Source organism: Rhinolophus sinicus, chromosome 12, assembly GCF_057876585.1.
Source record: "Rhinolophus sinicus isolate RSI-liver-muscle chromosome 12, RSI-T2T, whole genome shotgun sequence".
NCBI lineage: Eukaryota > Metazoa > Chordata > Mammalia > Chiroptera > Rhinolophidae > Rhinolophus > Rhinolophus sinicus.
In genome coordinates, this window is record NC_142512.1 from 18,030,092 (window position 1) to 18,056,510 (window position 26,419).

Genomic DNA, 26,419 nt, shown 5'->3' on the forward strand with positions numbered 1-26,419 from the left:
GTCCTATGATGTCCAAGAACAACTCATCAGTGAGGGAAAAACAAGTGGATGCCAACCAATAAAATATATTGAATAAAATATTCGCAGAGTTCTGGGGAGGGAGTGACCACTTCCAGCTGCCAGGACTAACAGGAAATTTAATAGACACAGTGGTATTTGAGTTTGACTTCGGAGACCTGGGATCATTTCCACATCTGTCCCCAGTTGACTTGCTCAAGGTCACATAGCGGAAAAAGTCAGGGATGGAGCTAGACTTGAAGTCACATATTTTGATTCCTATCCAGTGTGTCCAGGTGGAACCAGTAGGCAGGCCCAGTCAGTCCCATCTCAGTTCCTGGCTCCAGCCTCTGGGGATCAGGTTTGAACACAGGATGGGCTGGAAAGCCCAGGAAGTATGGCCCAGGCCTCTGCTTGTCCCTGGCCTTTGATCTCCTGGGGCAGCTCCGGGAGGGAAGGCCCAACCCTGGATAAACATCTGCCCAGGATTCGGGGTCTCGTGTACAATTTGAGAAAAAGGAGAAAAGAGGGCAGGGAGAGAAGGATCTTAGGGTCCCCCCCCAACCCCTGAGGGTGCTCTGCTGAGCCCAGCCAGAATCACAGTGTGGGGTGAAGATGTATAATATCGTCATCAGATAACTCAGAGATGACCCATGTAAACCCCTCATTTTACAGATCGGAGGACTGAGGCCCAGGGCAGACTATCGTCCCTTCCCTCCCGGCGGTTCTGCCCACACAGGTTTGGGATTGAGGAAGGTGGAGCATTTCCTCTCTTACAGGTCCCCAAAGTCAGGTCAGTGAGGTAGGGGGGAACCCTCCTGCTATCCTTGGGAATTCTGAAAAGGAGGGGGCAAATGGGAATGCCCAGCTGAGTGGGTACATCCATCATAACAATAATTAGGGAGGTGGGAGGTTTCAAGCAGGCTAATTATGTAGGCTAGGTCTCAGCCTTGATACACCTCCCTCTGTATTTACTTAGCATCTTTACCCAGGGGCCCTAAAGATGGGGAAACTGAGGTGCTCAGGAGTGCTACCCAGACCGCCCTGCGGATGGGGACTGTGTGACAAGAGCCTGCTAGGAAAAGGGGTAGGGGTCCAAAGGGGTAGGGGTCCAAGGAAGTCAAGTTATAGCTTCTAAGGCTGCTGGGACCACTTAGTCACCAGCACCCAGGCTGACCAGTAGGCACTCACAGCCCCTGACCTTGAGAAGGACAGGGGAGGAAGGCCAAGGAAATAGTACAGGCTTTTCCAGGGCTCAGGCTGGTGGGTCTCAGCCAGGCATTGTGGACATGATCTGAAGCTTATGCTACAAAGGTCAAAGCACAGTGTACACAAAGAGGATATCTGCAAGGAAAGCCGAGATATTATAAATAACGATGGGGCTCAAAGGTGAAGGCTGGACTGCTAGAAACGCTCCTGCTTAGCATCTTGTGGAGGCCTCAAAAGGACTGCTTGGCACTCCCTACACCCGGGTCAGCCATTCAACTAACAACATTAAACACCTATAATGCATCAGGCTCTGAGAAGATGCTGGGGATACCCAGATAAATAAGGTATGGCCCTTGTCTTCCAGAAGTCCCCCAGTCTAGCAGCTAGACTCCTCACCTGAGAACCAGACATCCCAGTTTGGCCAAGACAGTCTCGGTTTATGCCCCTTGTCCCAATGTCATTATTGGTAGTCTCCTTTCACTCTCAAAAGAGTCCTGGTTTGGATGCTAAATTATATGGTCACCTTAACCATAGCACAACGTACAGGCAATGGTGGAAATAATCAGGCCAAGCGGTGGGAGTAGTTGCTGTTAAAACTGTGATGAAACGACATTGATAGAGGCAGCTTGAAAGCAAGAAACAATCTGTTTAATATGTGATCAGAGGTCAGACCACCTCACTATAGAGAAAGTGATCAGAGGATGACACTTCTGTGTCTGTCTCCTCGTCCCCAGGCTTGCTACCCCCCAGTTAAAACTGAGCTATGCTTCTGGTTCTGAGTAATGTTACCAACATGGAGAAGGCTTCCAACTTCAGCTACACTGGACTTGGTACGATTCTCCAAATTCCTTGCGTTTCATGAGTACAAACTAAGAACCCATCAATCAAGAGACTGACTGGTTAAAAGATTTATGGTACAATCACACAATAGAATATTATCCAGCCATAAAATGTAATGAGAGGGGTGGCTGGTTGGCTCAGTCAGTTAAGAGCTCAGTGCTCATAACACCAACGTCACCGGTTCAATTCCCACATGGTCCGGTGAGCTGCGCCCTCTACAACCAGATTGAAAAAAAAAACGACTTGGAGCTGATGGGTCCTGGAAAAAAACCACTATTCCCCAATTTAAAAAATATTTTAAAAAATGTAATAAGGAAAGCTCTTTGTGTAGTGATATGTAACAATCTCCAGACTATATTGTTAAATTATAAAATCAGGGTGACGAATAGCAGGTACAGTATGTCACCATTCATGTAACTCAAACGGTATATATGTTTATTATATACGCATTTTATATGCAAAGAATATCTCTAGAAGAATATAAAAGAATTGGTGGTCTGGGGGGGAAACTAGGTAGCTGGAAGCAGGTGAGAGATTTCACTGTATACCCTTTTTGTACTTTACGAAGCTTGAACCATGTGAATCTATTACCTATTCAAAATTCTAAGTAAAATTAAAATTTTTTAAAAAAACAACTAAATGAGTGAATAAATTCCCAGAGTCACTCTTTCTGTGCCTCCTTATATGATTCCATTGATTTGCTCATTAGAATCCTTTTTACCCTTCAAAGCGCAGTTCAGAGCAGCCTCTTCCAAGAAGCCCTCCCTGATTGCCTCCTCCACACACTCAGAATAGCCTTCCTTAGAGGCCTTTATGCTGCAGCCTTGTACATAAAGTTGCTGTGTGCATCTCACTTCATCTACCAGATTGAAACTTTTCCTGGCAAGGACTGGATCCTGTTCATCTCTGATCTTTCTGTAGCACCGAGCTCTTACAAGTGATACCACCATCTCCTTCCAACAGCTAAGTGAGGCTAGATATATATGGGTGTTTTTATTGACAGAGGAAGCACCTGAGATTCAGTGGGGTGAAACTCAAGAGACTTGCTTAAGGTTACAAAAAGAGACAGGTGGAAGTTGTGGTGCAGATTTCCAATCCAGTCTAGTGTTAGGTTCATGCACTACCCTGGCTCCCTACCTTTTATGTACACCAAGTAGTCAGGTCTTGCTTTTATTTCCAGCCAATAGTCCTAACTGATCTCCCTCTAGTCTAGGTCAGTCCCCCTTATCCCCCACACAACTGCCAGAGCATTTCTCACTTCCCTTCCTCCTGCTTAAATGCTCAAAGTTTATCACTGGCTCCCATTCCCACCACCTATACTCCAGGACAAAGTCCACTTTCCTTTGCAATTTTTATGAGGCCCTAGGGCCCGCCCCAGCCCAGCTCTGCAGCTTCAGCTTCCCAATTCCCATTAGATCCTGGAAAATGTTAGGAATATGCCTTAAGTGCTTCCCAATGGCTTCCTGGGTCTGTGCATGGAAGACCCTCCTCACTCTCCATTCCCATCAATTCACTGGTAAAATATCACCTGGGCAGCATTCTCTGACCTCTCTTCTTAGTCCCTACCAAGTCCTACCACCTGAAAATCTGAACTACTGTTAAGCTTCCAGGCTGTGGATTCAGCCTGACCCAACTCTACTTCTTGTTCTCTGTACGACCTTAGTCTCAGCTTCCTCCTCTGTATAATGGAGACAGTGTACCAGTCTGGAAATGAGGACTCACTCATCTGGTGGGGGTGTCGAGGCCGCTGGCAAGGAGGAGCCCGTTGTGGCTCAGGACAAAGTCTGTGGTGGGTTTATTTTTGACACTTCATCCCCATTTGCCATTCTCCACTCCCGCCTCTAGTGACCATCCTCCACCCACTCCTCAAAAAGCCAGGCACCCCAGTCCCACACCTTGGCGGCAAAGGGCAAGCTTAGGGAGGAGGGAGCTGAGGGTCACGCTAACATCGCAGATTAGAGACCGCGTGGTCATTTGGCAGATTTGCAATTGGAAACAAGAGGACACTGGGGGAGGAGGCGGTTGGCATTGCAGTCTTAGAAAAGTCTCCACTCAAGGTCAAGGTGCCCGCCCGACGGACAGCGAACCACAAGTACGCCTCCCGCAGCCCCGCCCCTCTAGGGGGCCCGAAGCTTCTCTCTCCCAGGAATCAACGTACGTTCCCTTTAAGACGTTCAAAAACGTCACAGCTTTGGTGGCCGGCCAACGAGGCGTGGCGCGTTTTGTCCCTTACGAGCCGCCGTGGGCCGGGCCGGGCGCAGGGGCGGGGCAGGGGAGCGATGGTGGGGTCAAAGGTTACAGCGCGCACCACGTGGGCCGGTGACTCCGTCCTTCCCGCAGCGGCCGCGGCTAGCAGGGCACTTGGGTTAGTGGCGTGGCGGGCGGTGCGGACAGCTGAGCCGGACGCCGGCTCCCGCCGTCATGGTCATCAAAACGGACGAACTGCCGGCGGCCGCCCCGACCGACAGCGCCCGGGAACCCAACTCGCAGGCTGGTGGCAAGGGACGGCCGGGCGCGGCCGGTGAGCAGGGCCGGGGCCAGTGGGGAGCCGGGCGGGGAGGCCAGACTGGGCCGAGCGGGCGGCTTGGTTCGAGGTTCCACGGAGACCGCCGCCCTCCCTCCGCGCCGGGCGGGGTTGCATCTCTCCGGGCCCTCCACCGGGCCGCCCCCGCCCTGAAGGTCACCTTCACTGTCGCCCCCGGCTACGACCGGGGCTTCGCACGTGGGGTCCCGAGGAGGGCAACGGCGGCTGGCACACGCGCGCCAGATCGCGGAGACACGTGCGCGCACACGCGGTTTCGGGGTGCGCCGCCGCCGCAGACAGAATCGGCGGCCCCACCCCCCCTGCTCCCGGGCACTGGCTCTCGGGGCTGGGGTCACTGACACTTGCTCTTCAGGCACCGGTCCACGTCAGGATCTCAAAAGCGTTCCTTGTGCACGGGCTGCAGCCCTGCGAGTAAGGCTCCACTTGGGACTTCCCAGGCTTGTTCTTTGGGAAGAGCGCGAGTTCAGCTGTGGGTACTGTGAAGGGGTTTCTCTGGTTCATTCGGAGGCAAGCCTTTAACCCCAGGTCTTCAGGCTCGGCTCTCTGCCGGGTTCCAGTTAGCCTGGTCGGCAGACCTAGGGGTCTGCCTGTGTGTGGAGCCAGAGCCAAACTCCTTGGCAGGAGGAGGTGTTTGTGCCAGAACTTGATCATTAACCCGCCTTATTGCGAAAAGTGGGTCAGCCCAGAGTTGCTGTTTTTAAGGCAAAGGTCGTCAGTGTGGAGTGGAGCTCCTGGCTCTCCCCCATGGGGGCTGTGTGGCTGTGGCTCTGGGAATGGCTGCAGCATTCTCTGGTGGGGACTGCTTCTCTCCGTTTCTCCTGGGCCTTCTTTGTTCCCTTCATCACACCTCAGAATCTGGCCTTGAGGCCGAAGCTCCTTCCTAGCCCAGCCCGTCAGGTGTCACGTCTGAGTCTTCGCAGAGCCCCAGGGCTGGACTGGGCCCTCTCTGCCCTGTGTGGGGGTGGGAGGGCAGAATGCCCCTTGTCTCCCACTTGCCCCCAACTCTCCTCAACAGGGACTTGTTAGTGTCATTCTACTTCCCACCCAGCTTTGGTGAGTCAGGATGGGGCAAGTGTTAGGTCGGCTCTCTGACCCTGTCACCTGTCACAGCGGGTTTACCTTGTGGTAGGGGATAGGTACGGTGGCAGCTTTGCTGATTGCCTAGACAAGGCCAAGGTTTGGGCAAAACAACAGATCCTGATGACCCCAACCTTCCAGGCTTTGCCCTATGTGGCTCTGAATCAGTGAGGGCATGCTAGATAAGAGGAGGTAGATTAAGGGGCTGGCTGGTTTCCTCTCTAGCAAAGAGACCTGACGAGATGAAGCGACTTGCCCAAGGTCACACAGCGATGTAGCTGTCGAGAGCATTTGGATTTCTAGCTCAAGGCAGGCATGCCAAGGCTGCCCCGACTGTCCCAAGAGGAAGCTGCGACAGGCATGTTGGTTGGGATGGTGCTGAGAACACGAGGGCTAACGAGGGGAGAGTCTGTTGGAGGACGTCTCTGAAGGCCTGAGTGAAGCCCTGCCCAGCTGTTCATTTTGGGGAAACGGGGCTCATACTAGCAGGTGGAACATTGGCTCCTTCCTCTCTGGGAAGCTAGTACAGGTAGGTAGGACTTGAATTACAGCCCGCCTGTATCTAGTCAAAGTAGGAGGGGGCATTAATGGAGACTCCCAGTAGTCTCTTACCCAGCTCTGGAAGACTCCCTAATCCCACGGAAGAGGTGCTCCTGTTTTGTGGAGGGAGCAAGGGTCAGTTACCTTCTTGGGCATAAGCTGCTTTTAGGGGTTAAGAGAACAGGCAGGTTTTTCAAGTTCACAGTGGTGTGTCGAGTTCCTTCTGCCTAGGGGAGGGCTCCTTAGAGTTGGCACCCAGTGCTGAGAAGGGGTGGCAGACTGGGGAGGAGCTTGGGGGCATAGGGGAGCTCCCTGACAGGATTCCAAAGCTCTTCTCTTGGGTAGGTGGAGTAGAGTAGCTTGAGGAGTACTGACTGTCCCCAGACCCTGCAGACCTGCTTCTGGCCTGGGGGACAGGAGGAAGGCAAACAGGTGCCCGCATCCTGGAGTCTTCCCTAGGCTGCTTGTCTACCCTCACCCCTTTCCCTTGAAGCCCTGAGTTCCTGGGATGGGGCCATGTGTCTTTTGGGGCCTTACTTCCTGCTGGAGCCTCACCTGCTGAGGCCTTGGCTGGGGCGGGGCCTGGCTCTGGCACCGTCTACTGAGTAAGGCCATGCCAGGCTGGGGAAGGCACACAGAGGCCACCCAGGATGGCCTAAGTTTCTAACTCCTCCTTTCTGCTGCCCGTGGGGTCCCTGTGCTTCCAGGCCAGGGCAGGGCCACGCGTTGTCTCTTCATGCTGATTTGACCAATGAAGACTAGGGGTGTATATCCAGTGCTATTTGGAAAACCCCTTCCCATTCTGCAGAGGACCACTTCCCTTTCCCTAAAGCCCAAATGCTCAGGGATGCCCCCTGGGATAAGAGAGGTGGGGGTGCCAGTGCAAGGTGTAGAGGCTAGGGGAGGGAGTCCTATGGCTGGAGATCGATTTGCCTCCTGGGCTGAGGCCTGAGGCCTGGAGGAGGGGGGGGGTCTTGTGTACCTGGGGGCGCCACAGCCTGGGGGAGTGGCACTCAGAGCAGGGGCTTAGGCATCTGATGGACCTAGTTTCTTCTTGACCTGGCTTGGCTGCCTGTTCCCTCTGTGACTTTGGGCAGCTTGCTTACTAGCTTTCTGGAGTCTCTGTTTCCTCAGGTGAGATGGGCTAGTCGAAGTGATTGAGGGACCCGCTGTGGATGGGCCCAGAGTGAGCACTGGCTTTCTGGTGGCCGGAAGGAAGGTGGCTGTCACCGCTCTGCAGGTCGTTGCCTGCCCGACACCCTTCTTCAGAGGGTTAGGGTGTATTTGGGGAGGAGGATAGGATAGGAGGGACTCTGCCAGGACCTGGCCCTTAGTAACATCTGGTATGTGCAGTCGGAACCTTTGGTGGGGGTTTGGGGGAGGCGGAGAACCTGGCCTGTGCAGGGCCATCAGGGCTGCCTGGGAAGAGACAGGATTGGATTGGAAGGGAGGGGGTCTGGAGTGAACCTGGCTCCCGCCCCCACCCTGGTTAGTATGGATGCCGGAGCAGTCTTGGCTGGGCCCTGGCAACAAGTCAGAGTGCCCTGGGAAGGCGCCCTGGCGAGGCTGGGCATGTTCCTTCTCCACAGCCGAACAGCCTTCGGCCTCTTGCTGCCAGCTCTGTTTCCCCCCCCGGGGGAGAGAGTTGGTTTTCTCCTGGCAGAGCAGGGGCTGCTGGGAAGGGAAGGCAGAGCCTGCCAGCTTCTTGGTGGAGTTGGAGGCCTGGGGCACGGGTGCAGTTGTCCTCTGGTGGCCCATCCCCCCTCCCACCAGAACCAGTGACTCTCTGGAAAGGGAGAGCTGCCAGGTCACCTGCAGGGGGCAGCATGAGCCAGAGGCCCCAGCCAGCACCTTGACCCAGGAGGCAGGCAGGGTGCTTAGCGTCTGGGACTGGTGGACAGGGCAGCCACCTCATGGCCTGGGTCTGGGTCTGCACCAGTTGTTGCCGGCAGATGGCTGAAGCAGTTCTGCCCACCCCCACTGGGGTTGGGGCTGAGGAGAGGACCCCCTTGCTGGACCCTGCCCCTGCCAGCCAGTCCCCGGGGTCCTCGATCCTGAAGGGCCTAGGTACCCCAAACGCTGGGTTTTCCTGCCCCCCTAACAGCTTTATCAGCAGTGACTCCCTTTCTGGGGAGTATAGGAAGGTGGATCTGAGCGCTGATGGCAGCTCCACCTGGGGTCCTGGAGCCACCAGGGCCTCCTGGCCCACAGCTGTCCTTCTGGCCGACCTTGAGCAAGATGCGAGTCAGGGGGAGTGTGCCCTTCGTGGGGCCGCCCCGGCAGGCCTGGCCCCAGTGAAACCCGAAGCCAGCCAGAACTCCAGCCCTGGGCCGACCAGCTGCATGGGGGCAAGGGTAGTGGCAGAGGCCGGAATGGGGGACACAGGCAGTGCCGGGCCTGAGCCGGAGAGCTGCCTGCCTTGCTGTGATGGCGGTCGAGAGACTCCAGAGCCAAGGAGAGGGCATCCGCTGACTAGACCAGGTGGGCTGTGGGGGCAGTGGAGCCAGGTGGCCAGCTTCTTGTGGGGAGATCATTTGGTTTTAATCCAGTGTTAGGGAGACCTTCAGGGTCCCCTAAGAGGAAGGAGGAGGGGCAGGGCAGGCTGTCCTGGGGAGTGGAGGCCCATGGGAACCAGCCACATTCCTTTGAAATGTGATAGGGGATTGGGTACCCCCTGGGGTGGGAACCTAGTTCCAGGTGCCTTCTGGGCAGGCTCCCTGGACTGCCAAAGGGGGAGTGGGAACTGTGTTCCCCCCTTGCCTTGTCTTGCCTGCCCTTCTTGCCCTCCCCAGCCCGACTCAGGGAGTACAGTCTGCCTGTCTGGGTCAGGTCCCTGACTTTGCACTGTGGGGTCTCAGATCTCAAAGCTGCTGCGCCGTATTGGGTGGGAGCCCCTTCCTGCATCTTCCCTTATCCCAGGGGCTCTGCAGCCACAAAGCTTTCCTCAGAGACCCGATTGGGGGAAGTGCCTCCTCGTATCTGCCCTCCCTCTTTCTGCCTTTAAAAGCAGACCAACCACCGCCCGTCTCCCCGCCCTCCTGTCCCTGTTGGCTTTGTCATAGAGTTGGCCAGGTTCTCCCTCTGGGTCTGGTTGCTTACTTTCTAGGGGCTGTGGGCTCCCTGGAAGGAGAGGTCCTTGTGCGTCCTTGTGGTTCTCGGTAGTTTCCCTTCTGGTTTGGAGAAGGTCGCTGGGCATGGAGATTGGGGGATGATGGTCAGTGAAGGTCCACAGTGGCCAGGATGGAGGGCATGGTGACGTGCTGGCACAAGAATGCAGGGTCCACTCTTGACTCTTGACCTTGGGCAAGGCTCTGAACTTTTCTGGGCCTCGGACGTCCTTATTTGGGGGAAGGAGGAGGGGACTGTATCTGAGCTCCTGGCGGTCCTGTTTATCACTAAGTTGAGGGGACCCAGGAAAAAGGGAGTGGCTTCTCTCCACGTCCCCCTGGTGTGCCCTTCTGTGCTGGGCTTATCTCCTTTCCCAAGGCCCTCGCTCCGTGTTTCTGATGGGTCTGGATAGGGCCCATACAGCTCTGGGGAAATGTACTGCAGCCCCACTCCGAACAGCCGTGTAGGGAAAAGTAGGGAAAGGGTAGGATGGGATGGGGTCCGGAGCAGAGCGGGTGAGCGGACCTGTCTGGAACTCCCAGGCAAGGAAGGGGCTGGTTTGGTTGCCAGGCAGACCTTGGGTCGGAAGGCTCCGTGGGCCAAATGGGTACGAAGCCAGGCCTGGGTTTTGCTGGAGGGTTTCTGTGAGCAGGCCCTCTGCTCCCCAAGGGAGCGAGGGGGCTCTCCTTTGTTCCCCTTAGTGTCTGAGTAGAAATGGAAAGTTTTGTCACCTGCACCCCCTTTCTCCACAGCATGTGTGTTAGGTGCTGTTCACTGTGTTTACAGTAATTAATTCATTAATTCAGTGCCTTTCTGTTGTACACAGGCAAGAGGAGGAAAGCAGAGCTGCTGGTATGCGCAGCCACCCAGAAAGCAGCAGTCCAGTGTTCTGGGAGGTGGTGACCATGGCTCTGGGGACAGTGGGAGGTCGTAATTCTGCCATAGGGTCATTTGGGCAGGCTTTAGAGAAGAGGATTTACTTCACCTAGGCCTTGAAGGATGAAGAGGTGTTTGCCCAAGGAAATGTGACATTGGGGACAGAATAAACAAAAGCACAGGTGGAAAGGAAGATGTATGGCCTGTCATCAGGCTTTCGAGTAGTGTGGTGTGGCTACACCTTGACAGGGAGAGCTGGCAGGAGCTGAGAGGGACTTCAGGCTGGTACCTGAGAATGTTGGCCTGAGAAACTTGGATCGTGGGAGCAGTGGGAAGTATCAGAAGGTTCTAAGTGGTGCTCTTGAAATAGGGGAAATAGCCTGTACCGGGGCTGTGGCTGTCGAGTCCTGGTCCTGTGACCAGTGGAGATTAGGTTGGGTGACTAGATCGGGGTGGGGTACATTCACAGAGCGGGGGCCGGTTTGTGAATCCCAAGCTGACAAGATGTCTTTGGTGATGCCACATATTGAAAAGCTTGAGCAGGCCTGGACCGCTATGTGAGCTGTGATGCATGAGGGTATTTGATGCCACGGGGGAGGGTGAGATGAGAAGGAGGAGAGGGCACTGACAGTTCAGACTGCTGGGAGAGGATGGAACGAGGAATAAGAGCAACCGTGTCCATCAGGGACGAGGAGGAGGAATAGCAGAGAGGGGACGCTGCTGAGAAGTGGGACACAGTAAGGCCAAAGAAGACCCTTGGGTTTGGCCCTTAGAGTGGCATTGGTGACTCTGAGGAGAGTGGTTTGGGTGGCACGCTCAGATAAAAGCCGGCCTGGTAGACTAAAGAGAATGGGAAAGGAGGGCCCTAGCAGTGGAAGGGTTCTGGCTGTGGCCTGCAGGTGGCAGGACGGAGAGAAGTTTGTGCCCAGGGTGGGGGGACTGGAATGTGGGGTAGGGCTAAGTGTTGGGAGCACAGGCAGGTGCCCACCCCTGCCCGGTGGGTGAGGCGAACGGCCCCACCTGACCAGCCAGACCCCTCTGACTCATTGCTTTCTTGTCACCCGCAGAGCTGCCGTCGGTCATGCTACTGAATGGAGACTGCCCAGAGAGCCTGAAAAAGGAAGAGGGGGCCCCCGAACCGCCCCGGGAAAATGGGCTGGATGAGGCTGAGCCGGGAGAAGAGACCACTGGACAGGAAGTCATTGTCATTCAGGACACGGGCTTTTCTGTGAAGATCCTGGCCCCCGGGATTGAGCCCTTCTCCCTGCAGGTGGGATGGGGACCAAGGCCCAAGCCTCTTTGGGAGGACAAGGGTAAAGCCAGCCCTTGCCTGTACTCATCCTGGTCCCATGTGATAGGCAGGAAACCGAGGCTCCTGTGCCTTGCCCAAGGTCACTCAGCTAGCATGGTGGATGTGGGATTCCAGGTTCAGGTCATGGTCCCATTGCTACGGGACAGCTCCCTGCTGGGACTGCCAGCCCTGTTTGGGGAGAGGTATGGTGGTAGCTGGGTGGTGGTGGCGTCCAGGGCTCCTCAGCCCTCTGCTTTGTGCTCTCAGGGAAGTCACCTCTCTCTGGCTGTGGCTTTACCATTTGCCTGAGAGGAGAATGGTATTGGGTGGTCTCCAAGAGCAGAGCCAACTCAGGGGTCTTGCAGACTGGTAACTCATTGGGGAATGAGGTAGTGCTCTTATGTCTTTTGTACCCACGTGCTTGGGCCCCAGAGCACCCCTTCTGGAGCGGGGAAGCCATTTGCCCTGGGGACCTCAGCATTGGGCAAGGGAGAAGGCAGGATTGTTTTCTTTCCCCCATTCTTACATCTCCTGCTACTCTGCTCAGGGCTTACTCTTGGTCTGCAGAAATAGTTTAGGCCTGAGGGTACTGGGGCCAGACTCTTGTCATGCAGACGTGTGTATACCCTGCACTCACACACACAGGTGTAGATAGGCATAAATATATATATATATACAGGGCCTGCAATTTAGAAGCCAAAAAGTGGGAAACTGGCTACTTTGGGCTGGGGAAAGTGATATGTCCTCACCAGGGTGGTCGGGGCCTTCTCCCTGGCAGGTGTCCCCCCAGGAGATGGTACAGGAGATCCACCAGGTGCTCATGGACCGTGAAGACACGTGTCACCGCACCTGCTTCTCACTGCATCTGGATGGCAACATGCTGGACCACTTCTCAGAGCTGCGCAGCGTGGAGGGGCTACAGGAGGGCTCGGTGCTGCGGGTGGTAGAAGGTCTGTCCGCAAGTTGGGCGGCCCGCCAAGGGAGGGCACATAGAGGCAGGGCCAGATGGCACTCCACTCACACTAGCTGGTCATAGTACGTGGAGGCTCAGAGTGGTATCAAACTGAGGGGGAAGGATTGGAGCACAGGTGTGCTTCTCAGGTTGTCTGTCACCTGTGCACCTTTTAACTTCATGGGTTCAATACGAATCGTGATTTAAAAAATAAAAACAATACCAAGCAAAGGCTTGAAATTGGCCCAATCAAGTCCTGTAGAGATAAAAGTTAGATCTCTTATGGAAACTAGTTTCACAACTCTTGAGGAGGGAAGTCAGGCCCAGTGTGGAGTGATCAGCTGGTATGGTCACGCTGGTGTAGTTGTAAAATAAAGCTTTCGTGAACTTTGGGTCCCCTGGACAGAAGTGGCTTCGCGGTTCCCAGTGTGTTGACTTACAAGGAAATGTGAAAAAAATGTAACCCAACTGAGCCCAAACTTGCTTGATTATAGACCCCCTTCTCCACCACAAGAGCCCCCCATTAGCATTTCATAACACATATTAGGGGGTAGTGTGGTAGTTCAGGTCCTGTTAGGTTCTCAGGCCGTCCCTGGACGCAGGCTGCGCTGGGAGAACAGGACAGAGGCCGTGGCGGCCCCGCATCTCTGCTGGCCTGCTCACTCGTGACACTTGTGAACAGAGCAGGGGGCTTTGTGGACAAGCTGAGGCCTGTGTGCTTCCAGAGACATTTCTTGTGCCCTTTGGCAAAAGGTTCTTTGCAAACAAGGATCCCTGCCCACCATCAGGCAGGTGTGTGTGTTAAAACCAGAACTCGAGCTTATGTGTTCGTAATGGAATTTGTCAATGGAAGCCTAAAATTGAAAATCGAGATGAGCCATGGTAGCACCATGGCAGACCTGTCTGTGCTGGGAGGGTTGTTGCAGGGAGCAGAGCCCTGGCAACGCCTGTCACTTCCCTCCTGACAGAGCCATACACGGTACGTGAGGCCCGTATCCACGTGCGCCACGTCCGAGACCTGCTCAAGAGCCTGGACCCGTCCGATGCCTTCAACGGGGTTGACTGCAACTCCTTGTCCTTCCTGAGTGTCTTTACCGATGGCGACCTGGGAGGTGCACGAGGCATTGTGGCTGGGCTTGGGCAGAGGGGCCAGGCCGTCCCGCGTGGAGGGGCTGGGGCTGGAGGCACCCAGACTGGGGCCAGTTTAGACAGGCAGATTGTTGGCCCGTGGGTAGTCCTGTGCTGACCACTAGCCTCGGGTCCCTCAGACAGCGGGAAGCGGAAGAAGGGCTTGGAGATGGACCCTATTGACTGCACGCCGCCTGAGTACATCCTTCCAGGGAGCCGGGAGCGGCCACTGTGTCCCCTGCAGCCCCAGAACCGTGATTGGAAGGTGGGATTCCCAGAGCACAGCTGCGAGCAGGTCTCTGGTTGGGAGGGGACTGCCACCCCAGGAGTCCCGGCCCACTCACGCTTGCCCATTCCTGCAGCCCTTGCAGTGCCTGAAAGTGCTCACCATGAGCGGCTGGAACCCGCCCCCTGGGAACCGTAAGATGCACGGGGACCTCATGTACCTGTTTGTAATCACAGCTGAGGACCGGCAAGTCAGCATTACTGCATCCACGCGGGGCTTTTACCTGAACCAGTGAGTCCTTGTGCAAGCCCGTTCCAGGTCCCTGGGCATCATGTGGGGGGCCCTGTGCAGTGACCACCCTCTCTGCAGGTCCACAGCGTATCACTTCAACCCCAAGCCCGCCAGCCCCCGCTTCCTCAGCCATTCCCTGGTGGAGCTGCTCAACCAGATCAGCCCGACTTTCAAAAAAAACTTTGCCGTGCTGCAGAAGAAAAGGTAGTGCCTTTGCCCTATCTCTGCCCCTTGCCTCATGTCCCGTGGGGGAATGGGGTGAACTAGCCAGCCTGAACGCTAGCGTTTCTACCCTAAGAAGCTGTGCCCTCCCTTTAGGGAGTCGTCAGCCAGGCACTGAGATAGCAGTTGTAGGAGAGGTGCCCGTTTGCTTCTGTCAGGCTTTCTGGGGGCTGGGGGCAGGCATCTCAGGGTGGGGAGACACAAGCTGTTGGGGACCTCAGAGAAGGGGCCCGGGGCAAGGCTCTGAGTTAGGCAGGCCTCCCCATCTCCCCTCCTCTGTCTGCCATAGGGTCCAGCGCCACCCATTTGAGAGGATCGCCACCCCGTTCCAGGTGTACAGCTGGACAGCCCCCCAAGCAGAGCACGCTATGGACTGTGTGCGTGCAGAGGACGCGTACACCTCGAGGCTGGGTTACGAGGAGCACATTCCTGGACAGGTGCCTGTGGCCTGGGCCTGCTGCCTGGGGCTCCTCCTTCCCGCTCCCTCTGAGGGTGCACCTCCCTGGGGGCTCCATCTCCTTGTGTCGTTTTCACATGGGAACCTGTGGGGCTGTCCACGGGGAGGTGGAGAAAGGGACTGCCCAGAGCACAGCAGGTCGTGGGGCACAGCCTGAGCTGGTGTCTCCCTCCCTTGTCCCCCTGCAGACCCGGGACTGGAACGAGGAGCTGCAGACGACAAGGGAACTGCCCCGCAAGAACCTGCCTGAGCGGCTGCTGCGAGAAAGAGCCATATTCAAGGTGCCCACATCCCCTGGTGCCTGACCACCTGCCCCTGCCGGCTGGTTTTCTTCTCGACAGAAGGGAAGCCGGACGTGCTATCAGGGTACCGCACCCTGCGGGACGTTCAGCTAGCCGCCACCTCCTGGCAGACTGCCCCTACTCCTTTTCCCGGCCTCTGAGACTTGGAGTCCATAGGCAGGGCTGGGACCTGCCTCCAATGTAGGCTGAGTGGCAAGGTCCGTTCCAGGTTCCTGCCCTCCACTGACCACCATCGGGCCCTTGCCTGGGCATACGTGCCCTACTGTGATGTTATGAGTACTTTTGTTGAGCTAAGAGACATGAGGAAAAAATAGTGCTTTCAAAAAAAAGTTAAATTTAAAATCACCCCTAATCTTACTGCTTAGAGATGATAAAAAGGTCTGAATGTTTTGGATACTAACTTTGCCAGGGGCTGTGGGGTGTTTCATAGGCGTTGTCCTGTCCTCTCTTGGACACTTTTTAAAGGCCGATACTGGTATCATCAGTGCTTTATAGATGAGAAAATGGTCCGAGAGGTGGCCTGTCCAAGTTTACCTGGCATTTAATTGGTGGACCCCAAACCTGCACCAGGCTTTCCATTCCTTGTTAATCACTAAGCCCTGCCATCTCTGAGTGTAAGTGATAAGTTTTTTCATAAAAGGGGCTACTGATGCCCTTTTCCAAATGTGAGGAAACGGCCCCCAAGGCGGCCTGCTTGCCTCCACCATCCTGGTGAGCGCGGCCAGGCAGGACGGAAACCCGAGGCTGTGCTGGGCGGGCCCCTCTCACCATCCCAACCTTGGCCCCCCAGGTGCACAGTGATTTCACAGCGGCGGCCACGCGGGGCGCCATGGCGGTCATCGACGGCAACGTGATGGCCATCAACCCCAGCGAGGAGACCAAGATGCAGATGTTCATCTGGAACAACATTTTCTTCAGCCTGGGCTTCGACGTCCGCGACCACTACAAGGACTTTGGCGGGGACGTGGCCGCCTACGTGGCGCCCGCCAACGACTTGAACGGCGTGCGCACGTACAACGCCGTGGACGTGGAGGGGCTGTACACGCTGGGCACGGTGGTGGTGGATTACCGCGGCTACCGCGTCACGGCGCAGTCCATCATCCCCGGCATCCTGGAGCGGGACCAGGAGCAGAGCGTCATCTACGGCTCCATCGACTTCGGCAAGACGGTGGTGTCGCACCCGCGGTACCTGGAGCTGCTGGAGCGCACGAGCCGGCCGCTCAAGATCCTGAGGCACCGGGTGCTCAACGACCGCGACGAGGAGGTGGAGCTCTGCTCCTCCGTGGAGTGCAAGGGCATCATTGGCAACGACGGGCGGCACTACATCCTGGACCTGCTGCGCACCTTCCCCCCGGACCTCAACTTCCTGCCTGTGCCCGGCGAGCGGCTGCCGGAGGAGTGCACCCGGGCCGGCTTCCCCCGCACCCACCGCCACAAGCTCTGCTGCCTGCGCCAGGAGCTGGTGGACGCCTTTGTGGAGCACAGGTGAGGGCCGAGGCCCGCAGCTCCCAGCCAGTGGGGGCTCTGGGCCTCATCCTGACGGGAGAAGCTTTGGACAGTGGCCACAGTCATTACAGACTCGGTCCCAGTCTCACCCAGTGTGACACCACGCTCCCCACAGGGACATCCAAGAGCTTTCTGTTGGTCAAAAACTAGCGAGCAGCGAGACCACGGGCTCTCAGCCAAAGCGGTGCTCTTCCCTTAAGGAGCATGTGGAAATACCTGTGAGGGTGTTATTGAAAGTCCCAGTGCCAGGGGCCAGGAGGACGGCCAGGGGGTCGCTGCTGGTGGCATTTCGTGCTGAGGTGGTAGCCACGTCAGGTGTCCTATACCGTGAATAATTCTCCCTCTCCCAATGCCTTTGGGGTTCCTGTCAGTCCCGAGAGCCCTGGCCTGCATGGTGAGTTATTCCCCTCCCTGCACCCCAGCTGTTTTCTTCCTGTCTGGAAAGATCTGTTTTTGCTGTGACCTGCTGCCACCTGGTAGGATAACTGGGTTGGCGCATGCATGTGTGCATTGACACTTGTACACTGGGTGGGATGTGTCCCTGTGCCAGCAGGATGTCCAGCCCAACATTCATCACCCCCAGCAAGCCCAGAGCCCGGGGCCTGGCTCTGGTCCCCACAGCCAGCAGAAAGCTTCTAGGCCAGTGAAGCTGCCACACACCCTTTCCCGTCCCCATCTCTAGGTACCTCCTCTTCATGAAGCTGGCTGCCCTGCAGCTGATGCAGCAGAAAGCCAGCAAGATAGAGAACCCAACCTCACTGGAAAATGGCAGCCTGCCCTCCTCGGAGTCCAAGCCTGAAGACCCTCTGGGATCTGAGGCGGGAAGTGAGGAGGAGGGCAGCAATGCTAGTGGCCTAGCCAGGGTGAAGGAGCTGGCAGAGACCATCGCCTCAGACGACGGGGCAGGTGGGGCTGCTGTGGGTGCCCGGGGCGGGGGTGGCGGGGAGCCCCAGGCCTATCTTAGCTAGTGCTTGCGAGGGGTGGCTCCCAACCCAGCCCCAAGAGAGGCAGGCAGATGTGTTTGCGAGGAGCTGGGGGGAGGCTCGGGGCAGCCGGGCTCTGCTGATGGCAGAGTGGGGCTACCTCCCAGCGGGCCGTGTCTCCACAGCAGACCCGCGGAGCCGGGAGGTGATCCGCAACGCATGCAAGGCAGTCGGCTCCATCAGCAGCACGGCCTTCGATGTCCGCTTCAACCCTGACATCTTCTCACCAGGCAGGTGGTGGGGGAGGGCGGGCAGCGCACTGCGGGGCCACCTTGGGGCCACCCAGCTGCGTGCTGGCATCTGTCTCGCCACCCGCCCCCACCTCCTTTTACCTACCTCAAGCCTCTGCTGTCCCACTCACAGGGGTCCGCTTCCCCGAGTCCTGCCAGGAGGAAGTTCGGGACCAGAAGCAGCTGCTGAAAGATGCTGCTGCCTTCCTGCTCTCCTGCCAGATCCCCGGCTTGGTGAGGGAGGGGCCGCAAGGTGGGGGGCTGTTACAGGCCTTGAAACCTCATCCATCTCCGACTCTGGAGGCTTGTGGGACCTTCACAGGAGTGACTTCTTAGACCTGCTGACCTTCAAGGCAGGCGGGGCAGAGTGCTCGACCCCGTTGTGCAGAGGGGGGCTGCTTAGTGACCCAGAGAGACCAAGGGAGGTATTAGGCGTAGGCTCTGCTCTGCCGTGCCCTCCATGTGGGCTGGTGGCTGGGGGTCTGGTCCTCTAAGCCCCTGCGTGACAGACAGCTGACAGGGCAGGGGGTCATCTGGGAGTAAAGTTGGGGGGTCCTGCCCTTTTCACTCTCATGGGCTTTCTATGTAGTCCCTGTGGATGGTGGGGTGCTTGCTCCCTACTAGGGCAGCCCTGTGGTCAGGTGGCATGCTTATCTCAGATCTTTGAGCCGAGCCTGCTCTGCCAGCTGCCCGGGCCCCCTGCCCGACCCCTCTAATGCTCGGCACAGGTACGGTGAAGCTTTGGCCCCTGAGTGGTCATCTCTGCTCCTGGCCTGGTCAGAGGGGAGCCTGTGCTGCCCGTTGGGCGTTTCTCAGTTCACCTGTGGGACTCCCTTGTCCCTGCTTCCCCATCAGATAGGCTTGGCAGTCACCCCTGTTTTCCTTGGTTTGTGTGGAAGGCTAAGGGACACGTTTTCATGTCCTCGTTGATGCTTTGTCTCCTCCCCTTTTCCAAACTGGTAGCTGGGGTCTTCGTCCCCTGCTTCCTCGTTGGGTGGGTCTCAGGATTCTGTGAGCTCCCCCGGGAAGAGTGGGGCCGGAGAAGGCAGAGGGCCTGGGCTGGGGGCTGACCTGCTATAGCCCACAGGTAAAGGACTGCACAGACCATGTGGTGCTGCCCATGGATGGGGCCACGCTGTCCGAGGTGATGCGCCAGCGTGGCATCAACATGCGCTACCTGGGCAAGGTGCTGGACCTGGTGCTCCGGAGCCCAGCTCGGGACCAGCTGGACCACATCTACGTGAGTGTTGCCCGGTGGGGGTGCTACGAGACGTTGCGGCAGGCTGGAGGCCTGGGCATGACCACGGCTTCCCTCTTTGAACCTTTGTAGAAAATTGGCATTGGAGAACTCATCACCCGCTCTGCCAAGCACATCTTCAAGACGTACTTACAGGTACCACCGCTCCCTCCCCAGGCTGGGTAGTGTGCAGTCTCAGGAAGAACCCTGGGTTGGGGCCCGAGGGCCCTCATGACTTTGGTCCAAATGTCCCTCTCAGGGAGTCGAGCTCTCGGGCCTCTCAGCTGCCATCAGCCACTTCCTGAACTGCTTCCTGAGCTCCTACCCCAACCCTGTGGCCCACCTGCCTGCCGACGAGCTGGTCTCCAAGAAGAGGAATAGAAGGAGGAAAAACCGGCCTCCAGGAGCAGCAGATAACACCGCCTGGGCCGTCATGACCCCCCAGGAGCTCTGGAAGAACATCTGCCAGGAGGCCAAGAACTACTTTGACTTCAGCCTTGAGTGGTACGTGACACGCCAGGGGCCTGGCAGGCAGGGGTCCTCTGACAACCCAAGGGGCCGAACAGGAGAGAAGGGATGGGAGCCGTCAGTCCTGGCTGCAGGGCGAGGGTGGCCGGGATGGTGCCTGGGCTTGGGGCGAGGGGGTGCAGTAGCTGTTGAAAAGGGCAGAGCTGGGCGCTGGGCTCTTAGTCCCGCCTTTCTCTTCTCCCCCAGTGAGACTGTGGACCAGGTCGTAGAGACGTACGGTCTACAGAAGATAACACTGCTGCGGGAGATCTCCTTAAAAACCGGAATCCAGGTGGGCAAAGTGTCCTTCCCGTGCTCCAGTGTCCGCCAGGTCCACTGAGCCAGGGGGGCTCGCTCCTCACGTAGGGGTGGGTTGGGAGGTGCTGGCCATGTGCGCCTGGGGTGGAGGCTGCCTGTGCGTATGTGGGCGTCGGCTGTGTCCCCAGATCCTGCTGAAGGAGTACAGCTTTGACAGCCGCCATAAACCTGCCTTCACCGAGGAGGACGTGCTCAACATCTTCCCCGTGGTCAAGCACGTCAACCCCAAGGCCTCGGACGCCTTTCACTTCTTCCAGAGCGGACAGGCCAAAGTACAGCAGGGTGCGTGGCCAGGTGCGGCCGGGGAGACGGGGGGCCCCCTGGCCTGAGCCTGACCTCGCCACCTTGGGGTTGCCCTGCAGGCTTCCTGAAGGAGGGCTGCGAGCTCATCAACGAGGCCCTGAACCTGTTCAACAATGTGTACGGAGCCATGCACGTGGAGATCTGCGCCTGCTTGCGCCTCCTCGCCCGTCTCCACTACATTATGGGGGACTACGCCGAGGTGGGCCTTGCGCACCGTCTGGGCTGTGTCAGCAGAGGCCTGGGGGCTGGCGAGCGAGGGAGCTGCAGGAAGTGGGCGTCTAGGCCTGTGTGGGTGGAGCCCCTGTCCGAGCGCCTTTGGTGCTGCTCACCAGGTGGCCAGTGGGACAGGGAGGCACTGGCAGAGACCAGGGGACCCCGGGAGCTGCTTGTTCTGCCTGGGCTTCCTCCCACCATGTCCCCCACTCAATAGCTGTGTCCTTGGGGGAGCTGTGGTGACAAACTGGGAGTGATGGCAGGGCCTCCCTTCACAGGGAAGGACGCCGGGAAGGATAAATTCTGAGACTCACCGTACCTAGTGCTGTGTGAGCACCCTGTGAAGCTCTTAGGAGGAGTGTCCCTGCTCGTTCTTTAAGCAGTGTGTGTGTGCGCGTGCGTGCGTGCGTGCGTGGGTGGCCTGGTGGCATTCACCTGCCCTGTCAGCCCCCAGGGCTTCAAGAGGCTGTTTCATGGGGCAGGCACGCTTAGGCTCCCCACTCCCCTGCGGTCACAGAGACTTGTCTAGGTGTGTTTTTTAAAAATTATTAATACTTTATTTTTAGCACAATTTTAGATTTGTATATACGTTTTTACACCGATTTTTATAAGGGGGGAGAAAAGGTTTAAGACAAGCTTTTTAAAAAGATGAAACAGTCCGAGTGTGGGGCGGAGACTTGCATGGTCACAACAGCTGAATTTTGACCCCTTCTTTACTGCCTTGTGCAAAGAGAAAAATAGAAAGTGCAGCCCCAAGGGACAGGCCAAGCTGCTGGAGGGGCTTGAGGGTTCAGAGCCAGGCAGACTCACCCGGGATGACAACCTCCTACCTCTCCAGGCCCTGAGTAACCAGCAGAAGGCTGTGCTGATGAGTGAGCGAGTGATGGGCATCGAGCACCCCAACACCATTCAGGAATATGTGAGTGGCCATCTGGGTCAAGGCTGCACAGGTGGGTGGGGCCCACGGCCACGCTGGCCTGACATCACTGCCCCTGCAGATGCACCTGGCCCTGTACTGCTTCGCCAGCAGCCAGCTGTCCACGGCCCTGAGCCTGCTGTACCGCGCTCGCTACCTCACACTGCTCGTGTTCGGGGAAGACCACCCTGAGATGGCGCTGCTGGACGTGAGTGCTGGGGAGGGGCGGCGGGACGAGCCCCCTTCCCGGGGGAACGGGAGCTGACCAGGGCCCTCCCTACTGCCCCCAGAACAACATCGGGCTGGTGCTGCATGGGGTGATGGAGTATGACCTCTCACTGCGCTTCCTGGAGAATGCGCTGGCGGTCAGCACCAAGTACCATGGGCCCAAGTCCCTCAAGGTGGCCCTCAGGTGAGGCTGTGCTGGGAGAGGGGGCAGGGAGGCCCAGGGCCGGGGGGCCAGGGTCCCAGGAAGCCCTGGGATTGAGGGTGGGCGTGGGACTCAGTGCTCTGTCCTGTCTGGCTCCTGAGGAAGTCTCTCTCAACTTCCATCCCTGCTCTGAGTCTGGGCTTGTTGGTTCCCCTTGGGTAGATCGCGGAGCGGGATCTAGCTTAGTCCGCATCCCCGTTAGGCAGGGCCCCCTGCCCAGCCCCTCATGTCCCTCTTTTGCCGCCCATGCCATGCTTCCTGCAGCCACCACCTTGTTGCCCGGGTCTATGAGAGCAAAGCCGAGTTCCGGTCAGCCCTGCAGCACGAGAAGGAAGGCTACACCATCTATAAGACCCAGGTGGGCTGCGGCGGGGACTGGGGGTGCAACTGGGCCGGTGCCTCGGGCAGCCCTGACCCCTTCCTGCCTGTGCGGCTCTCGCCCCTGTAGCTGGGCGAGGACCACGAGAAGACCAAGGAGAGCTCTGAGTACCTCAAGTGCCTGACCCAGCAGGCCGTGGCCCTGCAGCGCACCATGAACGAGATCTACCGCAACGGCTCCAGCGCCAACATCCCACCCCTCAAGGTACATCTGGGATGGAGCTGGGGGCCCCCGCCCCAACCTCCCGGCGCCTGCACGGTGGCTCATCTTCCCTGTCCCCCTCAGTTCACAGCCCCCAGCATGGCCAGTGTCTTGGAACAGCTCAACGTCATCAACGGTATCCTCTTCATTCCACTCAGGTGAGGCTCCTCCACCTGCTCCCCACCCCCACGGGGAAGTTAGTTGGCCTTTAGTTTCTTTGGTTTTTAAAACATATAATCCATTGTCGTAGCTCAGTGTGGGAAAGTACAGCCAGGGGTGAGAAGTTGTTTGTGCATCCTTCCGGAAATACTCTGCATAATTGAGCAAACTTGTCTCTGTAAGCTTTTTTCTCCTTCCTCTTCTTTTAAACAAAGTTGTAGCAAACCATGCTCATAGATCCGTTTTTCTTCGCTTACTACATCTTGGCTTCATTCTCTTTCTGGCTTCCTGCTGTTCCAGGGTAGGGATGTGCCGTAAAACCGGACCCTGGGGCTCTGGTGCGGCTCTTACAAACAGTGCTGCCGCTGTGAGACCCTTGGCCTTGTGTCCGTCCTCGGACGTGGCTTTGGTCAGCCAGAGGCTAGGGTGTTTACAGAGGATCTCCTGTGTGTCACCCAGCCGCCTCACTCCCATTTTCTGTGTGCAATCTGCCGTGGGAGCGACCACAGGAGCAGCGGGTCTGCACTGGGTGTGAAGGCTGAGTGGGAGCCAGGCCCTAACTGAGTGCTCTGTCAAGTGCATGAGCTCTTCCTTTTTCAGCACTAGGGGGCCTTCCTGCTTTGGGGAGGCAAGGGGAGCACTTGTTCCACGAAGGCCTCGCACCAAACAGCACAGAGCCTGATCGTGTCCCGTGTTTAAGTGGAGCAAAGCCAGTAAGGTGGCGGAGGGCCCAGGCCTGCTCTGACACCCACCCTTCACCCCATCCTTCTACTCAGCCAAAAAGACTTGGAGAATCTGAAAGCTGAGGTGGCGCGGCGGCACCAGCTCCAGGAGGCCAGCAAAAGCAGGGATAAGGCTGAGGAGCCCATGGCCACCGAGCCTGAGCCGGCGGCGGCCCCGGAGGATGCGGCCTCCCCGCCGCAGGCTGCCAAGGACCCTCCTTCCCCAAGCTTGCAGGGCTAGAAAGGGAGAGACAGACGGACAGTCAGTCAGCCGCCCCGTTACCCAGTGATCCGGACTTCAGGAGAAGGGGGCACGCCCTGCAGATCGGGAGAGGAAGCAAGGCCCTCTTCTCCCACGTTTCCAACCCCAACCCCACCCCCAGCATCCTCCTGGGACCCTGGCCTGCCTGCACCCCGAGAGATGTTTTTGCACTGGCTCAATGAATATATGATGCAGAAGCCTAATTGAAGACACGTGAATGGAGTGTGTGGGCATCAGTTCCCAGCTGGGGGTGGGTGCCCCTCAGGCTCCCCATCCTCCAGCAGGTGTGTGCGAGTGTGTCCGTGCCCGTGAGCGTCTTGATCCGTCCGTCCTAACTTGTACATAGCCCGAGTCAGATCGGAGTGGGTGACGTGCAGATGCGATTTCTCAGGTCATTTGTATGTTTGACATGGCTGCTGCTTCTGCTGCCACTACCCCTGGGCCCAACTTGGCTTAAAGTCCAGGTTTGAAGCCAAAATGAGGGGAGCTTTTCTGAGTCCTGAATGGGGAGCCAGAGCTCTGTGGCAGGGCTGGAGGGCTGGGGTGCACTTTAGCTCTGTGGCAAGATGAGAGCTGCAGCGGCTTTATTAATCATGGTTGGGCCTGGCCTGGCTGTGCTTGGGGTGGGGAAAGACGGGGGGCTTGGCAGTGGTGGTTCCTCAGACACTGCTGTGCCCAGCCCCACCTGTCTGCCTCCCCGCCCCCTCCTCCCCAGCTGGGGGTGCCTTGGGGGCTACAGTCTGAATGTACCCTTCTCCCCGTTTTAACCTGAGCTGCCTAACGCACAGTGGGAATGAGGAGGGCAAAGGCCTAAGGGAACCAGGACTGAATCATGGATCCTGGGGGGAAGTTACCTGATAACAGGAGTAGTTGTCATTATTTGTGGAGCCCAGCTCCCTCCCTGGTTCTTGCCACACAAGCACCTTCAACAGCGAGTAGCTCTGGGGTGGCAAGTGGGGGCCAGCATGGAAGGTGGTGGCCCCACAGGCCCCGGCTGCTCCCTCTCCCACTGCCTGTGCTGCTTCTCTGTACCTGCTGTTGGGGCCCTGACGGCAAGGAAGGTTGCCACCCTTGTGAGCTTGAGGGAGCTGTTCCCTTGCTGGGGTCTCTGCCTGGGGGGAAGCTGCTTATGGGTATGGTCTGTCCAAACACCTTGTTTCAAAGGGAGTGGGCGTGAGCTAGCAAGCAAAGCATCCCCACAGCTGATCAAGAACTTTTTCTTGTTTTTAAACCATCACGTCTTCATTTCACATTGGAATAAAGTGAGTTTTTGAAACCTGCTGCCCCAGCCTCTCCTGTGTGTTCTGTGTCGGTGTCATGATCGTGGGCCTCTTGCCGGAAATGTTATGAGGTGGGTGCAAAAGTAATTGCGGTTTAAGAAGTTAAAAATAATTGCAAAAACCACAATTACTTTTGCACCAACCTATTAGTAGAAGACTTTAAAACCCATGAATGTGTTTGAATGTGATCAAACTCAAGGCTGTCCTCATGTCATTGAAGAGGGAGGACAAGGGCTGCGGTCACAGGCACCCAGCACAGGTTTCCCTGCTGCGTCTAGACCTGTGAGAGTGGCTCATAGATGAACACCACCTGGTGGTCACAGGAGACTCGCTCCTCCTTTGTGGTGGAGGCTGGAGCAGAGGCCAGTTGGAGTGAGGGGTGCTTACAAGGTGGAGGCCCAAGCCCTGCGCATGCTGGCCTGATAAGTCACCAAACGCTGGGCATCTGTCCTTGTGCTTTTGAGTCTGAAGGATTGGGCAGCACCCCCACGAAGACAAGGAGTTTTAGGAGAATGGAGGGGTGTCCAAAATTTGCCATCCTGGGGTAAGTTTTAGGGCTAGGAAGACTGGAGACCTAGTGAGAAGAGGAAGGGGGGCCACCTAGGCCAGCTTGAGGGGCAGGGCCTCAAGTGGGAATGGGGGTGAGGAGGCCTGTCTGAGAAGAGGGGGCGTCTCAGCTGGTGGCTGCTGCTTGGCCACCCCTGCCCTGAGCCTCACACACACGTGAATGCTTTTTGGAATACTGGCAGCGTTCTTTGTGTCTCGGGCATTTCAACCCTAATGTGTTAGTTTTCCTGAGCCAACTGGAAAAAAACATCCCTGACCTCGAGGTTTTCTTTCAAGTGATTGTCCTTGGTGACTGGACACATGTACCCCCCATACCCTCCACCGCCAGTTTCTTTCACAGTCTCACGGTTGTGTTCTGAACGTGCCTTCCTATGGCCTTTATCCTGTGAACACCAGTCACGTGCTTCACAGTACTTCTAGAAATGGGGACATCATCTTGTAAAGCTGCAAATGGAAGCAGAGCATGGATCAGGTTTAATTGTACCTGAGAGGCCCATTTCTCCTGGTCGATCCCTTAAGCATATTAGTGTCGTTAGATACCTTCTGATAATCCAGATGACGAGGCTGTTGTTTTATAAAGGAAACAAGAGGCTCTAGGTGTGCACTCCACCCTTTCTCTTTCCCAGACTCCAATTTTTTTAAAAGGGTGAATAGTGGTCATCAGGAAGGGTTCATGTACCAACTGGCGTGTGTTAGGTCACGGTCTGTGTCCATGGGCAGCTGTTTGAGAAGGAAATTAAGTTTCGTGAGCCACACTTACCATGTCTTTTCATGTCCCCCACCTGGTCTTTCACTTTCCACTCTAAGGTTTTCTTCTATGTTTGGATTTCTTTTAACATGCATTTTATAAACTTCAAATATTTTTAAAATTATAACCAAATTACACTTTTAAGGTACCATCTGTCTGCCCTCTTGCCCTCCAAACTATCATTGTTAAGTGAGGATGAAAAGAACTGTTAGACTTCACTGAAGAATTCCTATCTACCCTGACACAGAATAAGGTATCGGATGTGGCCCAAGTATGTACTCACCACTTTCTTCCAGAGTGGAAACTCCCAGAGCAAATAAGGCATGCATAATCAGGACACCTACAGAGGGCAAGTGACCCTCCTCCAATGGAAAGTGAAACACCCCCATTCAGCAGG

General features: G+C 56.8%; 1 protein-coding gene across 5 annotated transcripts; it reads left to right on the top strand.

The window, feature by feature from the left end:
- The first annotated feature begins 4,343 nt into the window (after window positions 1–4,343).
- On the top strand, window positions 4,344–24,708 carry CLUH (CLUH binding protein of NUMT mRNA). Of its 5 annotated transcripts, none has more exons than XM_074319924.2 (26): window positions 4,344–4,567; window positions 11,260–11,462; window positions 12,262–12,433; window positions 13,404–13,547; window positions 13,704–13,828; window positions 13,926–14,080; window positions 14,159–14,284; window positions 14,592–14,739; window positions 14,948–15,040; window positions 15,852–16,546; window positions 17,250–17,473; window positions 17,676–17,780; window positions 17,914–18,014; window positions 18,868–19,020; window positions 19,111–19,173; window positions 19,277–19,521; window positions 19,732–19,816; window positions 19,971–20,124; window positions 20,205–20,344; window positions 21,197–21,277; window positions 21,357–21,482; window positions 21,565–21,686; window positions 21,969–22,062; window positions 22,153–22,287; window positions 22,369–22,442; window positions 23,220–24,708. In XM_074319924.2, the coding sequence occupies exons 1-26, from the start codon at window positions 4,468–4,470 to the stop codon at window positions 23,404–23,406; spliced, it is 4,050 nt and encodes a 1,349-aa protein (XP_074176025.1). In that variant the 5' UTR covers window positions 4,344–4,467; the 3' UTR covers window positions 23,407–24,708. The 5 variants fall into 5 exon arrangements, with proteins under 5 accessions (XP_074176025.1, XP_019611066.2, XP_019611064.2 ...); XM_019755507.3 differs by having other exon boundaries at window positions 17,679–17,780; XM_019755505.3 differs by lacking the exon at window positions 4,344–4,567 and adding an exon at window positions 8,090–8,689.
- The last annotated feature ends 1,711 nt before the right edge of the window (window positions 24,709–26,419 follow it).

What these genes read in the sequence shown, in the direction of transcription:
- CLUH (XM_019755505.3), top strand. Translation starts at nt 8,122, where the DNA reads ATGGCCTGGGTCTGGGTCTGCACCAGTTGTTGCCGGCAGATGGCTGAA. An exon ending in CGGGGCTTTTACCTGAACCA is followed by an intron (nt 14,081 to 14,158) that starts GTGAGTCCTTGT and finishes CCCTCTCTGCAG; the next exon opens with GTCCACAGCGTATCACTTCA. An exon ending in CCTGCCAGATCCCCGGCTTG is followed by an intron (nt 18,015 to 18,867) that starts GTGAGGGAGGGG and finishes TATAGCCCACAG; the next exon opens with GTAAAGGACTGCACAGACCA.